This window comes from Rhincodon typus, chromosome 40, assembly GCF_021869965.1.
Source record: "Rhincodon typus isolate 14 chromosome 40, sRhiTyp1.1, whole genome shotgun sequence".
Lineage (NCBI taxonomy): Eukaryota > Metazoa > Chordata > Chondrichthyes > Orectolobiformes > Rhincodontidae > Rhincodon > Rhincodon typus.
This window is the reverse complement of record NC_063371.1, coordinates 11,773,420-11,789,097: the sequence shown is the minus strand read 5'-3', so window position 1 is coordinate 11,789,097 and position 15,678 is coordinate 11,773,420. Positions and strand designations below refer to the sequence as shown.

The 15,678-nt window shown below is 49.7% G+C and overlaps 1 protein-coding gene across 1 annotated transcript in view; it reads right to left on the bottom strand.

Annotated features, from left to right (window-relative positions):
* Window positions 1-15,285, bottom strand: part of LOC109925398 (lysyl oxidase homolog 2-like) — a 64,492-nt gene extending 49,207 nt beyond the window's left edge. Inside the window, exons 1-3 of the mRNA XM_048618514.1 lie at window positions 15,233-15,285; window positions 14,265-14,626; window positions 12,071-12,246 (exon numbers count right to left, since the gene is read on the bottom strand). Of these exons, the coding sequence (XP_048474471.1) occupies window positions 12,071-12,246; window positions 14,265-14,626; window positions 15,233-15,270 (576 nt within the window). The 5' untranslated portion in view covers window positions 15,271-15,285. The remainder of the gene's footprint in view (window positions 1-12,070; window positions 12,247-14,264; window positions 14,627-15,232) is intronic.
* Between the last annotated feature and the right edge of the window lie 393 nt (window positions 15,286-15,678).

Genomic DNA, 15,678 nt, shown 5'->3' with positions numbered 1-15,678 from the left:
GTGAGTGTCGGAGGGTGTGTGTGAGTGTCGGAGGGTGTGAGTGAGTGTTGGAGGGTGTGTGTGAGTGTTGGAAGGTGTGTGTGTGTGTCGGAGGGTGTGTGTGGGAATGTAGTGACCTGTGTACTGAGACAGTGCAGTGGCAGGTGAAACCATCAGCTTTTGGTCCATGTAGACTTGGTGAGTTGGCCTTGCAGTGGAGCTGTGCTGTAGCAAGTATGTGCAATGCAGCACGTTAAGCAAAAGCAATTGGGAGACATTCCCAACATTCCATGAGCCAGAGTTTCCATTCCCTCACCTCCACTGACACACTCTCCAGCACGCTCACGCCACCAGCTTCCAGGCCACATCTCCTGGTTGCTCAGGCAATGGCTTCTACTTCCAGCAATGTCCGATAGAGAACCCTCTCCCCTCACAAGGCCACTGAAGCAGTAATGAAAACACCACAACAAACCAGCAAACACTGGGATCAGCTTGAAGCATCAGTCAAGACGAGAGCATTAACACAGATCAGCAGGACCAGACCAATCAGCCCCTCAAACCTGTACTATTCATGTCAACTCCATTTATCGTGCCTTAGCTTCACACCCAAAACAAATCTGTTGATCTCACTGTTACCAAAAACCTTGCTGGTGGTAGATGCTTTTGATTGCTGTTGTCAGATATTAGACATCAATCAGTATATGGAAACAATTTGGCCCATCGTGTTCTCTGAAAGATCAAAACCAACTGATCCCACTTCAATGAAAGTGGAATGTCAGGAGGACTGCACTGACCCAAACCGTCTCCAGGACTTCTAAGCACATTCACTGCACTAAGTCAAGACCTACACTCCTGAGAGGAAGCAGCAATAGGCTTTACTGAATGGAACTAAAGGAATGGTCAGAGGACACACACAGACACCCTCTCTCACACACACAACACCCTCTCTCACACACACAGACACACTCTCACACACAGACATCCTCCCTCAAACATACAGACACCCTCTCTCACACACACAACACCCTCTCTCACACACACAACACCCTCTCTCACACACAAAGACACCCTCTCTCACACACACAACACCCTCTCTCACACACACAGACACCCTCTCTCACACACACAGACACCCTCTCTCTCACACACAGACACACTCTCACACACAGACACCCTCTCTCAAACATACAGACACCCTCTCTCACACACACAACACCCTCTCTCACACACACAGACACCCTCCCTCAAACATACAGACACCCTCTCTCACACACACAACACCCTCTCTCACACACACAACACCCTCTCTCACACACACAGACACTCTCGCACACAGACACCCTCCCTCAAACATACAGACACCCTCTCTCACACACACAGACACACTCTCACACACAGACACCCTCTCTCACACACACAGACACACTCTCACACAAAGACACCCTCTCTCACACACACAGACACACTCTCGCACACAGACACCCTCCCTCAAACATACAGACACCCTCTCTCACACACACAGACACACTCTCACACACAGACACCCTCTCTCAAACACACAGACACACACTCACACAAACACCCTCTCTCACACACACAGACACACTCTCACACACAGACACCCTCTCTCTCACACACAGACACCCTCCCTCACACACACAGACAGCCTCTCTCACACAGACACCCTCTCTCACATACACAGACACCCTCTCTCACACAGACACCCTCTCTCACATACAGACACCCTCTCTCACATACAGACACCCTCTCTCTCACACACAGACACCCTCTCTCTCACACACAGACACACACACACACAGACACCCTCTCTCACACACACAGACACACACTCACACACAGACACCCTCTCTCACACACACAGACACATACACACACACACACACACACAACCCCTCTCTCACACCCATGCTCACACATACACATGTACACACACACGTATACACACACATGCACACTCTCTCACACAGACGCTCTCACACACACAAACACAGACACCCTCTCTCACACACACACTCACACACACACATAAACACACACACACATGCACATTCTCTCACACAGGCACACATACACAGAGACACAATGACACACGCACACATACACACACAGACACTCTCACACGTACACAATGCCATGTGATCTGACCTGGCTCCCCGTGCGGGTGCTTGACTGCGCACACACAATGATCTGGTGAAAGCTCATTCAGACACTCACTAACTCAGAGCTGGGGGCAGCAGACAGCTCGGAGAGTAGGGGCAAGGAGAACAGTCAAGGTGCTGCATGTGCCAGGATGCTCTCACTGAACTGAAGCCATTGACTGGCTGCCTTGGCCAACTCTACAACTTTTACAGCTCTGCTCGATGGCCTCTTTCACATTTCGGAGCCAAACAAGATAGTGACACTCGAATCCAAGAACAAAAAAAAATGTGGAATTTAAAAAATTGACCTCACAGTGCCTGCTGTCAATTATTATTTGAACCCATCTGGTTCACCAATGTCCTTCAGGGAAGGAAAACTGCCATCCTTACCCAGTCTGGCCTACACGTGACTCCAGACGCACAGCAATGTGGTCGACTCTGAAATGCCGTCTGGGCAACTAGGGATGGGCAATAAATGCTGACCCAGCCAGCGAAAGGCAGAACTCATGAACAAATTAAAATGTCAGTTTTGCAGCATTGCAAGTTGCAGCCTGCTTCACAAAATGGAAGCAGAATTCAGGGAGGGGGGAGCTTAATGGACACGGGCCAGGTGTAGGCAATGATGCCAGCCTCGGGGGGGGCGGCAGCGGTGTTGCCTCGCCCATGCCCGAACACCCCTCCCTATCTCTTCGGGACAGGGCTATGAGAAACTCCAGTGAAAAAGCGCCAGAATCCAAACCTAATCCAGCCTCCAGCTTTCTCAGAACTCATCCAGGATGGACCACCCACGACTCTCTCCCCAGCCTCTCTGCTGAGTGCCGGCCCATGCCAGTCTCAGAGATCCCTCAGCCCCCGAGCAACAACTCACTGAGATCTCTGCTGCAAAGCTCAGCCGGAGCTCACTGGGAAACATCCCACTTGTGAGCAGAAGGAGGTAATTATGTTCAGGCTCAAGTTTGCAAATGGCGGAAAACAAGCTGTAGGAATTTCTACACACTGCACGCAAAGTCGAGATGACCCTCATCATCTCTGCTTATCTTCATTCCTTCCCAAGTAAACAACGTGAGAAGCTATATAAATACTTGATGAGTGGGGCACTTGGCTCTATGTGGAGAAAAGTCACTTGTTAAGCTCCTTGGTTTCCCATTTAATTTCCCCCTCTGCACCAAAGCCAGTTGTATTCTTGTTAATTATTTTTCGATGGGAACTGCATGCGCACACACACACTGACACAGGTAGAGACACACACAGACAAAGAGAGAAACACAAACATAGACAGGCAGCCACAGACATGCAGAAGAATGCACAGAAACACACACACATACAGACACATGCGCACACATACATATAGACATAGGTAGAGACACACACGCACACAGATTAGGAGAGAAACACAGACAGAGATAGAAGCCACGCTGCCACACAGATGCAGAAAAATACACAGAGACACAGAAATACAGTCCATGCCCCTCATAATGTCCCTCTATCAGGTCCCCCCTCAATCTTCTCTGCTCCAAAAAAACAACCTGAGCTTATCCAGACTCCGTTCATAGCTAAACTGCTCCATCCCAGGCAACGTCCTGAATCTCCTCTGCACTCTGCTTCCAGTGCAATCACATCCTTCCAATAATGTGGGGCCCAGAACTGCACAGTTTTCCAGCTGCGACCTCACCAAAATCCTGCACAATTCCAACATAACACTCCTGCTCTTACAAACTGGGCCATGACTGATCAAGCCAAGTGTCCCGCATGCCTTCGTAACAAGTCTATTAACCTGTCCTGTCACTTCAGCGATCTGTGAACAAACACCACCAGGATCCCTTCTGTTCCTACTGAACTTCCTTGCAGTCTACCTTCCATTAAATTATTGTCCCAGTGGGGATCCCACATCTTTTTGAAATCAGCATTTTGGCTGCTTGAAACCTATTCAACTGATTCCCTTTTTAAAGTATATATTCACTGTTTGGCAAGGTTTTAACAGGAACATAATCCCTGCACAACAGCAGGACTTGACTGCGGTTCAAACTGAAATATTTGCCATTTCTTCATCGCTGTGAGTCTATGAAAGAAGACTGTCTGGGAAATTAAACCAGCCCACAGTCCTCGTACAATGGAAAGCAGATGCTCACTGGCAAGCCTCCAAAAGATTACATGAGCTTTTCGGAGAAAAAAGCCCCATTTTCTCCATGATCAACACTCAGAAAAATGCACTGTGAACCTCTGACCCAAAGCAACCATGCTCACAGTTGTGAGGAATACCTTGAAGGTTACGAGCAGCCAACAGCTACGCAAACAGTTCTAACGTCATTCTGAACATGCTAAGCACTTTGCAGGAACACGTTCCCCCCCAAAACTGTGGCCAGAGGCCATGCCAAGTGTACCAGCCTCAGGAGCAGGCACACGGCAGTTCCAATGCAGATTGAGCGTCCCTCCAGTGCACTGGGGACACATAGATCTGGCTACTGTGTGGGGTTCGGTTCACCCAGCTCACTGGTGGCTGCTTTGGAATTGACACCAACACCACGGAATTCAATTCCCATACCGGCTGGGGTCACTGTGAAAATCCCAGCTCTTTGTGCTGAGGATAAACTCAGCACCTGTTGCCTCTCATTCTCAGATGAGGGAGCTGCCGCTGGGAGATGGCTTCCACTGGCAGGCCAGAGGAGCCAAATACAAAGGGGTTCACGCTCCAGCCGAAGGGGAGATTGCTGGCTGTCTTGTTCATCCTCATGCTTTAGGCATCCCCTCCCAGTGGCTTCCTGATTCACAAGGTCACTGGCCCAGTGCCACCATTTCCACCACACTCGGAACAGGGGTGGTCACCAAGGAGGTTCTCAACGCTGGGCAAGTCCACAACCAGGAGTCATAGTTTAAGGACAAGTTTCGGACTGAGATGAAAGAGAAATTTCTTCACCCAATGACAGAGTGCTGAGCCTGTGGAATTCACAACCACAGAGAGTGGGTGAGGCCAAAACTTTGGACGCTTGCAAGAGGGAGGCAGACATAACTCTTGTGGCTGAAAGGGATCAAGGAACGAGGTGGGATTGAGTTTGTCCTATTGAATGGCGGAGCAGGCCTGTGGGGGCCGAATCTGCTCCTATCTTAGATGGTTCTCCATTTCTGTGACACATCCTACTGCACCTATCAATTAAGGGATGGCTTCCTCCGAGAGACAGGGAGGAAGCTGCTTTTCGAGAGTGATTTCAGAGCCAATGCCAGGCTTGGCTTGAGAGCAGGTCAACAACGCAAGGCCACCCAATGATGACTGGGCAGGTGCCCCCATCACCACCTTCTGAGTCACTCACCATCCTGACTTGGAAATGTATTCTTCAGTGTCACTGGGTCAAAATCCTGGAATTGTGGTTCTACCTACAGCAGGTGGGCTGCAGCGGTTCAAGAAGGCAGCGCACCCCCACCTTCTCAAGGGGCAACTAGGGATGGGCATTGAACAGTGACCTTGCCAGTCAAACTGTCATTCCGCAAACCTGGGGAAAGTGTAAGGTTGAAGGGGGAAATCGGGGAGCTGAGGGATTTTCTCATTCCCTGTGCTCAGACACTACAACGACGGCTCTTCTGGGTCTAAGTGCAGAACACAGACGCACAGCTCCGACTGTTCTCAGAGTGGCTAACACAAGCCCCTTCTCCAGGTCCCCATGTCCATGTGGTGTTGATGTCTGTACTCAGTGCTCACCGGGATCTGATCAGAGGGGCCACTGCTGTTTGCACTGCGGTCTCTGTGCTGCTTACACACAGAGAGGCCCCATCTGACCGAGCATGTGTGGGGCACATCTGCCATCCCCTTACAATAGATGAGTTAGTTCAGGCCCTTCAGTCCAACAGCAGACCCTCCACCCTCCTGATCACGTGAAGCCACGTCATCACCAGGCAAAGGTGGATCACTGGAAATGTTCAAGAGGCCTGGAGGATGTCACACAGCCCTGAATGTATCTGTCACCCGTAGTTAATTCAACACATGAAGAAGTGGAGAGTGAGAGAGAGAGAGAGGGAGAGACAGAGAGAGACAGAGACAGAATGAATACCAAAGCGCAAATGGAGTTAAAGAAGGGCAGGATGATAGGTCAACTAAAAGCATGGCACTGAAGAAGCTGCAACTTGTCAATGAGGTGCAATTGAGTTTTTAAACAACAAAGGTAACTATTCCCAAGCAGTCTCATTGGATGCAGACAGCGATATTAATTTTGATCAATGTCAAATTTTCCCTTAGAACAACTGCAGATACTTTTTATGTTTTCTACAGTAATTCCCTATGCATGTATGAGCAAATGATTTCAGTCTATCAGATTTTTTTGAAGTGAAAGATCCAGTGTTTTTAACTTCCAGGGTAGCTGTCTGTGAGGATACTCTAATCCGATTGGCTGCTTATGTTCCTCAGCGACAAGCCTGGACACCCCTTGACCTGGCACCAGTTCCAAAAGGTCATCAAGGAAATTGAGGGATTGCAAAATCTTTGTGGGCTCTTTCCATCAAGGCTAGTCACAAACATCTCAGTGCGAGCTGGAAGAACAGCACCTCATTTTGCGCTTGGGAACTCTACAGCCTTCTGGACTCAATATCAAGTTCAACAAGTTTAGGGCTTGAGGCACCTTCTCCCATGTTCTTACCCCAACCCCCACACACCAGGCCTTGTCACCACATGGTCTGCTGTTACACACAGCACACTGTTCACCGCTAATAGTCCCCATTAGCAGCTATTCATTCTCCCAGCCTGATCGTTATCCACTCCTTTGTCTGTCCAACTGTTCTGCTCTCTCTTTGCGCTCTATCCCCACCTCTCATTTACTCCTGACCACCTCCCCCCACCCTATCTTCTACAGAAAAACTAACTTTTTCCTCATTACCATCAGTTCTGAGGAAGGGTCGCTGGACCCGAAGCATTCACTCTGCTTTCTCTCCACAGATGCTGAGCTTTTCCAGCAATTTCTGTTTCTGTCAGTCACAAACATTGTCCCCTTTGCTACTGAGCATGGAATACAGCCGTTTTGTTCAACGTTAATTGTCTCAATTCCTCACTTCTCGTGCTGTTTAAGAACAGGATGAAAAGGATTGTGTAAAGTAGCAGCTAGTTCCAGCAACCAGCCAATTCCGAAGGAATGCAGTTCTGGATGCAATGACCTCACAAGTGACTTCCCCTGACATTTTTGTGCACAGGGAATCATTACAGGAATAGCATCTAAAACAAAACAACCAGCGTTTTCAGTGAATGGGTTTGGAACCAGGGGTTGGAAATAATCTCCCAGCTGTAACTTGGTGTTTTGAGTTTGGGCAGAAAACAATAACTTGCAGGATGATCGCTCTATCTGCTACGCTGGTGGGAAACTGGCAAGCTGAACAGCTCGTCAAGGAAATGCAACAACTGGGAAGTGGAACTTACAAAGCCCGCTTGCTGCCCAAGTCCTGCTGCGTGCGTCTGTCTAAAGGAGACAGACGGGAGGTTGTTCGGCCCCTCAAACTGAATGTCCCGCCATTCCATCAGATCCTGAACGCCAGCTGCCTCAGCTGCATAGTCCTCAGGCACCATACCAGGCAGAAACTCATTCAGCTGGGCTGGGAAATTCACTCTACCCTCTGTCTCCCTGGGGGAGGGGAGGGACCCACACTCCCAGCTGCCTGTTGTTGGACAGAGAGAAGGAATTGGAAGCATTTTGGATTGCGACATTGAAGTAATTGCTGAATGGAACTGAAAGCTTGTTGCACAGCCCAAGTTAAGGCACATCTATCCATTAATGAGGCTTCAAAGACATCAATAAACATGAACTGTCTCTTATTGGCAAGCAGCTAGACAGGGGGCATATATAAACTCAACGTACAGTTGCTGGTCAATTCTCTGAGCCTCAGGACAAGCTGCTGACTCTCATATAGCTTTCCCACCTCCTCTACAACTACAGCCATCATACAGAGTGTTGGCCTTGAAGGTTTATCAATACTGATACTTGGCCAACAGGGAATTCAGATATACATTCAGAAGGATCCCCAGACAGCACCTTCCAAACCCTCAACTACTTCCATCCGGAAGGACAAGGGCAGCAGATACATGGGAACACCACCCCTACCAGTTCCCCTCCAAGCTCCTCACCATCCTGACTTGGAAATATATCGCTGTTCCTTCACTGTCGTTGAGTCAGAATCTTGGAACCCTCCCTCCCTGACATCATTGCAGGTCTACCTACAGTATGTAGACTGCAGCGGTTCAAGAAGGCAGCTCACCCCCACCTTCTCAAGGGCAATTGAGGATGGGGAATAAATACTGGTCCAGCCAGTGACGCTCGCATCCCAAAAGACGCTCTAAATAAATTTACCCCAATGCAGTATTGTCATTGGTTGCAATGCAGCATTACATTTCCGGGAGGGAATGCCAAGGGAACCAGGAGGAAGAAAATCCTTAATATCAGTATTCACAATAGAACGATTGAATCTCAAACTATGCTTAATGCATGTACTTCAAGGTTTGGAGAATTCCTGAGATGCTGGGCCTGTATTAAATTCAAGAAGGACCTTCTTTGAAAGATGACTCTCCAAGTGAGTGAGTGAGTAAGTAATGAAAAGAACAGGGTGGCAAGCAATGGATCATCCCTGGGGGTCAGTACAAACTGCTGTCCAAGGAGAAACCACCATCTTTGGATATCGTGAAGGTCCTGACTGAAACGATGAGGTCCCAATGAGTAAACAGGATAACGGGAGCTCAGGGGAGACTCCTACTCCAATCTTGGTGTTCTCTCTCAGGCCAACATTCCCACCATCAAACTCGCTGGTCCTGATCAATGAGCTGCATTGGGGTGGACCACATGGCCCTGACACATACCTCTCACAACAAACTCTCTCTCTCTCTCCCTTCTCTCTGAGCTTTGTCACGGTGAATGGTGAGAAGGTGGGGCAGAGGTGAGCTTCAAGGATGTTCTCAAAGCACCCCCCTCCACCGAACAAATGCAGTGTTGCCACTGTGGCAGCGATGGGAATCTCTGCCCAAGGATGGCCAAACTAGAGAAGGAGAGTGTTCGGAATGCCTACAACTGGTCCAGTGGGGAGACCACATGACAACATCAGGAGGAGCCAGTATCCAACGTGTGGACAGGATCCGGAATTGGGACTGTCGAGTGGAGCTGAGGGAACGCAAGTCATCCTTGATCCTTGATCCAGACAAGAAGGGGTAAAGGACAGTGGTAAAGGAATTCAAGAATACAACAAGAGAATGTGGCTAGACATCCTCTTGGGGGGGGAAGAGGGGGGCAGGAGGTGACAATCCACAAGACTTGAGGAATCATCTTCAAACGAGATCCAGGTCATCCCGGAGTGACATCAGGATGCGCCGCTCCTGAAAATCTGAAACCTGCTCGCCTCTGTAAGGCGGATTCTTTCAGCATGAGGTGGATGGGGTTTTGCTGGGCTGGCACAGATTCCAGAACGTGCTGGGACATTACAAGCTGCGATGTTCTGATATCCAACACAGCAAGTGCCTGGCCTTCAGGCACTGTCCTGTTGGAATGGAGTCAGCGCAGTAGGTCAGCTGTTCGTATCATGTACAATCTAATCAGTACATACTGGAGCCAGACTACTGGTTTCAGTGCCTGGTCTTTAAACCTTGAAAATGTAGTTCATGCTGTAAATACACTGAAAGATACGTTACTCAACAAAAGGCTTGTCCCACTAATGACTACAGAACGTAGTCAAGGCCAACAGTCTGAGGGGGTGTGATGACCAACCATGCAGGAAGGATGAGCACCAGCACTGCCCTGTTTCTGTGACACACTGGGTCATTCTGTCATAGCTGTTCGCCTTTCTAAATCTGCATCGAAATCTCCAACTGCATTCTCAGCAAAAAAGAAACCAGTCACTCTCTCACAATCGTTTCCAACCCAGTGCACAAACTGTTGCCTCTGAGTTGAACTCAGCACGTTTCCCTTCAATATTACAGTCATACAACATTAAAACAGGCCCTTCAGCCCACCATGTCTATGATGACCGACAAACACTAAGGTACACTAATCCCATTTACTCGCACTTGGTCCATAGCCGACTGTGCCCTGGCATTTTAAGTGCTTGTCCAGATGCTTCTTCAATGTTATGAGTGTGCCCGCCTCCAGCACCCTCTCAGGGAACATATTGTTTTCCCTCAAAACAGAGCAGGCTGAGGGGGGGATCTGATTGGGATACACAAAATTATAAGAGGCACAGGCAGAGTTGATCATGAGAATCTTTTCCCCATGATGGACATGTCTTACACCACGGGACATACGTTTAAGATAAGGAGTGAGTGGTTTAGAGGGGATTTGAGGCATACCATCCCAGCTGAAATCCCTGGCTGTAATTCCTTCTGTGAATACAGAGAAATATTCATTTATGATCTCACCCACATCCTCTGGCTCCGTGCACAGGTTAACCCCTTTGATCTCAGATAGATCCACCCTTTCCCTGATAATCCTCTTGCTCTCTACATAGTTCTAAAATGCCTTGGGGTTTTCCTTGATCCTCCCTGCCAAAGATATTTCATGGCCCCTCTTTGCCCTCCTAATTTCCTTTTTAAGCAACCTCCTCCATTCTCTACAGTTTGAAGGGTCTCCCTTGTTTAAAACGCACTGTACCTGCCATGTGCTTCCTTCTCTCTCTTTACCAGGGTTCCCTGGACTTGCTGCCCCACTCTCAGAGGAACATGCTGGCTCCGAACTCTCACTACAGTGCTTTTAACACACTCCCACTTTCCTCATATAGATTTACTTGCAAGGATCTGCTCCCAGCCTATGTTTGTCAGATCCTGCCTAATGTGACTGAAATTGGTCTTCCCCCATTTTAGAGGTTTAACTTCTGCACTAACCCTATCCCTTTCCACAAGTACATTGAAACTTACAATTATGATCACTGTCCCTCAAATGCTTGCTCACTGATACTTCAATGACTTGACCAGGTTCATTCCCTAGGATTAGACGTAGCACTGTCCATCTCCAGTAGAACTGTCTATGTACTGGTGTAAAAAACCCTCCTGGATGTACCTGAAAACTTTCACCCCATCTAATCCTTTCCCACTGCTGCGATCCCAGTTAGTGTTCCCAAAGTTGAAATCCCCAACTATTATAACGCTATTCCTCTAACACCTCTCCGTGATTTGCCTCCATTTCTGCCTCTCTATCTCCCTCTGACTGCTGGGAGGCCTGAAGTATAATCGCATCAAAGTGATCACCCTTTTTTTTATTTCTAAACTCTATACCTAGATGGCTGCATTTGAAGACCCTTCTGAGACATCCTCCCTCATTATTGCAGTGACGATCATCTTTATCAATAATGCAACGTTCCCCCCCTACCCTCTCTGTCGTGCCTGAAACTTCCAAAAACTGGAATGCTGAGCTGACAAACGACAGTGACAACGTGGTCACCATTCGGTGAGCTTTCAAATCCAGACTGTGTTTTTCTTTTAATTTCACCCTTACCCGTGGTGAATATTGACTGGCTTCGTGAACTGAAACCTAGAACCTGTCATTGGTACAGCCTGGAACCCGTCACTGGTACAGCCTGGTACCCATCACTGGTACAGCCTGGAACCCGTCACTGGTACAGCCTGGAACCCGTCACTGGTACAGCCTGGTACATCACTGGTACAGCCTGGAACCCATCACTGGCACAGCCTGGAACCCATCACTGGCTCTTTGGAACCTTGGCAGTGGAAGTGGGCAACCAGACTTGAGCATTCGGGTTCCAGAAGCCTTGCTTATTGACTGGTCCGCTGGCTCACCTTTGCAACGCACCCGAGACACAGTGGCAGCCCTCCCTGGGTGGCTGAAGAATCGAGGTGGATCCCCTGGCGATCCGGGAGCTATTAAGACCACGCTTCACACAGACGAATGAACGTACATTAAGATCCCTGCACAGAAGCTCGTCACCAACCCTACCAAGCCATCGCACATCCCAGCGAGGCCTGGACTCACCTCAATATTGTTGTCGAGGGTGTTGACGAACCTGAAGCCAGGCACCCTCTGCTCGCTGCACACTACTCCGGCGTCCTCTGTGTGCTTGCAATCGGTGACGCCCCAGCCGTTCGAATCGCAAGCCGCCAGGCTCTTCTCACTGCCAGTGCATCGCACATTATCGATCCAGATCCTGCCTGCAGCCAACGTGGAGAACAGTGTCAGCCCGGTTACTCTGCTGCAGAAGGGGGCCCATGAAACTCAAACAACAAGGCCCCAAACTCAGCCGCGTCTAAAGTTTCAATCTCACCGCACCGCAGGCTACAACAAAGCTCAGCAACCAGCCTGTAGGAAGCTCTCAGCGTCCTCCTTGCATCATTAGATGCGCGCATGCAGATCCATTTGCAGGATCGTCGTGGACCAAACAAAGTCCAGAAACGATCGATAGGAAGCCTGCTGCTTGGCTGATGGAACAATTGCACGGCTCCAGATGCTGTTTGCAGCTCTGGCAGCGCAGCCTCAGATCTGACAAATCTGAGCCTCAGAAATTCCGCCCGGGAGCTCCGAGTGACACAGCAGTGGAAAGGTTCGTTCAGTTCCTCTCTCTGAAGATGCTGCACAGATCTGCCAAGGTTCTCCAGCGCTCGCTGTCATCTCTTCCAGATGCGGTCAACCCAGGACAACAGACGCAGTGGATCTGAGGGCGAACTCATTGCTGGGAGTACATACATCCTGCTCCTTTGCAGGCCACTAAGCTGGTGTCTTCCAACTGGATTCACTGCTCTTGTGGGAGTTGTGTTTTTTTTTGCAGCGAGGCCCTGAGGAATAGCGTAGAATGCACTTGCACTGCCATGACAGTTGTTGGCAGGGGAAATCCTTTCTCAGGGAAAGGGGAAGGCATCCCTGGAGAGGGGAGAGGGGAGAGGGGGAACATGGCAGGGTGCTTACTAAGACATCTGTCTTCCTTCCTTTTGGCTGGAATCTGGTCTCAGGAGAAGGGGCTGATGTTGGAGGGCAGTCTCGGAGAAGGGGAGAGAGAGATGTGGAAATCTCACACCACCCCCTCCCCCACAAAACGGAGGATGCGCTCAGTTTGCTGGAGGCTGTGACAGAGAGGAGCTGGGAACCTCGGAGGCTCTGCAGTGGGTATGGGCGAGCTCAGCCCTGTGCTCACCGAACGATAGCAGGAGGTTGGAGGAGGTGAATGGCCATTCTCTCACCTCCTGTTTCTCAGGCTCGCCTGAAATAAAACCTAGGGATGTTTGTTGCTCTGCCCGATGTCAAGGAGTACAAAATCTTGCTGCAAAACTAACATTATGACAGGCCCAGAAAACATGGAAAATCAGAGGAGCGGGAGTAGGCCATTCAGCCCTTCATGATCATCATGGCTGATCATCCAACTTAGTACCCTGTTCCTGCTATTCCCCTCCATATCCTTCAGTCCCTTTAGCCCCATGTGCTATATCCCGTTCCTTAGAGTCATCCAGCATGGAAATAGACCCACTTTGATCCAACTCATCCTCACCAACTAGACATCCCAATCGGACCTTGTCTCATTTGGCCAATATCCCTCTAAACCCTTCCTATTCACATACCCATCCAGATGCCTTTTAAATGTTGTCATTGTACCACTTCCTCTGGCAGCTCATTCCATACACGCACCACCCTCTGCGAAAAAGTTGCCCCTCAGGTCCGTTTTAAATCTTTCCCCTCTCACCTTAAACCGATGCCCTCTCATTTTGGACTCCCCTACCCTGGGGAAAAGGCTATTCACCCTATCCATGCCCCTCATGATTTTATAAACTTCTGTCAGGTCACCCCTCACTCTCACGTTCCATGGAAGAAAAGTCCCAGCCCATCCAGCCTCTCCCTAGAACTCAAACCCTCCAACCCCAGCAACATCCTTGTAAATCTCTCCTGCACCCTCTCAAGTTGAATAACATCTTTCCTTTAGAAGGGTGGCCAGAATTGCTTCTTGAAAACATTCAACTGCTTTCTGTGGCAGAGAATTTCACAGGCTCCCCTCCTCTCTGGGTGAAGGTATTTCTCCTCCTCCCAGTCTTCAATGGCCCTCAGGCCGTGACCCCCATTGTTTCTTGAATTGGGCCAAGAGCAAAGATCTTGGCCCGCATCTGAATGCCCCCCTGCGTGGCTCCCCCAGGCCTTCCCAACTGCTGTTTCAAGAGGGCCACAGGAGCGGGCAAGATCCAATTACCTTTGCCTCTGCCATACTTGGCGCCAGGGACCCAGTTTTCTGCATGGAGGAAGCCGAGTTCCTTACAGATGACGTTGGCTGTGGCGATGGAGAAGTCGTCATCGCAGATGGTGCCCCACTCGCCGTCATAGTAGACCTCAACCCGCCCCTCATTGCCCTTCTTCCTCCGGCCGGCCAATCGGAGCTGAATCCTGGGGACCTGCTGCCCTTGGACCTCGGCCATGCAGTGTAGTTCCAAGACCCAGCGGACTAACACCAGGGCCAAGCAATGGCGGAAAACACAAAGGATGCCACTCATCCTCTGCCACTTGTGCCAACCACAGAGCAAACCTTGGCTGTACTCTCCAATCCTGAGAAGGCTCCTGCAAAAAAAAGAGGGAAGCACAAATAAAGGTGAAAACTTGGGAGGGGGGGAATTAAAAAAAAACACGCTTGCTTCCACAGGCATGTTCTGCAGAAGAGATTTCTCATCTTGGGTTGACATCCAACTGAACGCAGCAGCTGTCTGCTCTCAGTTCAGGTAGACAGGACATCCCCTGTCTCTCAGCAGTTTGTTTGACACTGGCAGGCAGTAAAATGTGCAAGGTGTCTGTGCTGTCCATTTCCAATATCTTCAGGCGGGAGAGGGCACACACTCAACACAGAGCACTGAGCATTTCCATCTGACTGACCCAGTGTCAAACAGGGGCCACACTGTCTCAATGAGATGGACCACAGGCTCGAGATCATTGACCCCGTGTCAACAGGAGAGAGACAGACACGCACACACAGACTGGTGGCCTTGCCTGCAGGCTGCGAAAGATAAACACTGTGGGAGAGAGAGGAAGGGGGCAGATGGACGGATGCAGGGGAGTGGGGAGAGGGAGGGAGGGACGAGGGGAGGAACAGAAATAGATCCCCTCAGGTTGGTGAAGGGATTTGGAAGCAGTTTCATTGAAACGAGGAGACAATGTCTTTTCAAAACTAACGTTCCACGTTCCTGAGCCCGACCCTGAGCAATGAGCATTTGAGGAGATATTTCTGAAACAGAAAGATCCCCAATACAGAGCTTCCTGAGACTCGATTCAGATTATTGCTTCCCACTGCAGCCAAACAACCCTGGAGGCCCTCATGAAATATCCCCACCCACCACCCCCACTGATGTTTAAGATGTTTAAGTGGAGGGGGGGCAGAGAGAGAGAGAGAGACAGACAGACAGACAGTCAGACAGAGAGAGACACAGACAGAAAGACACAGAGACAGAGAGTGCAGGCAGACAGCGAGAGAGAGAGAGAGAGAGAGAGAGAGAGAGAAGGTGGACAGAGAGAGAGGGCAGGCAGACAGAGACAGCACAGATATAGAGAGAGCAGATGGAGAAAGAGCAGACAGAGAGACAGAGAGGGCAGGCAGGGAGAGAGCAGGCAGGGAGAAACAG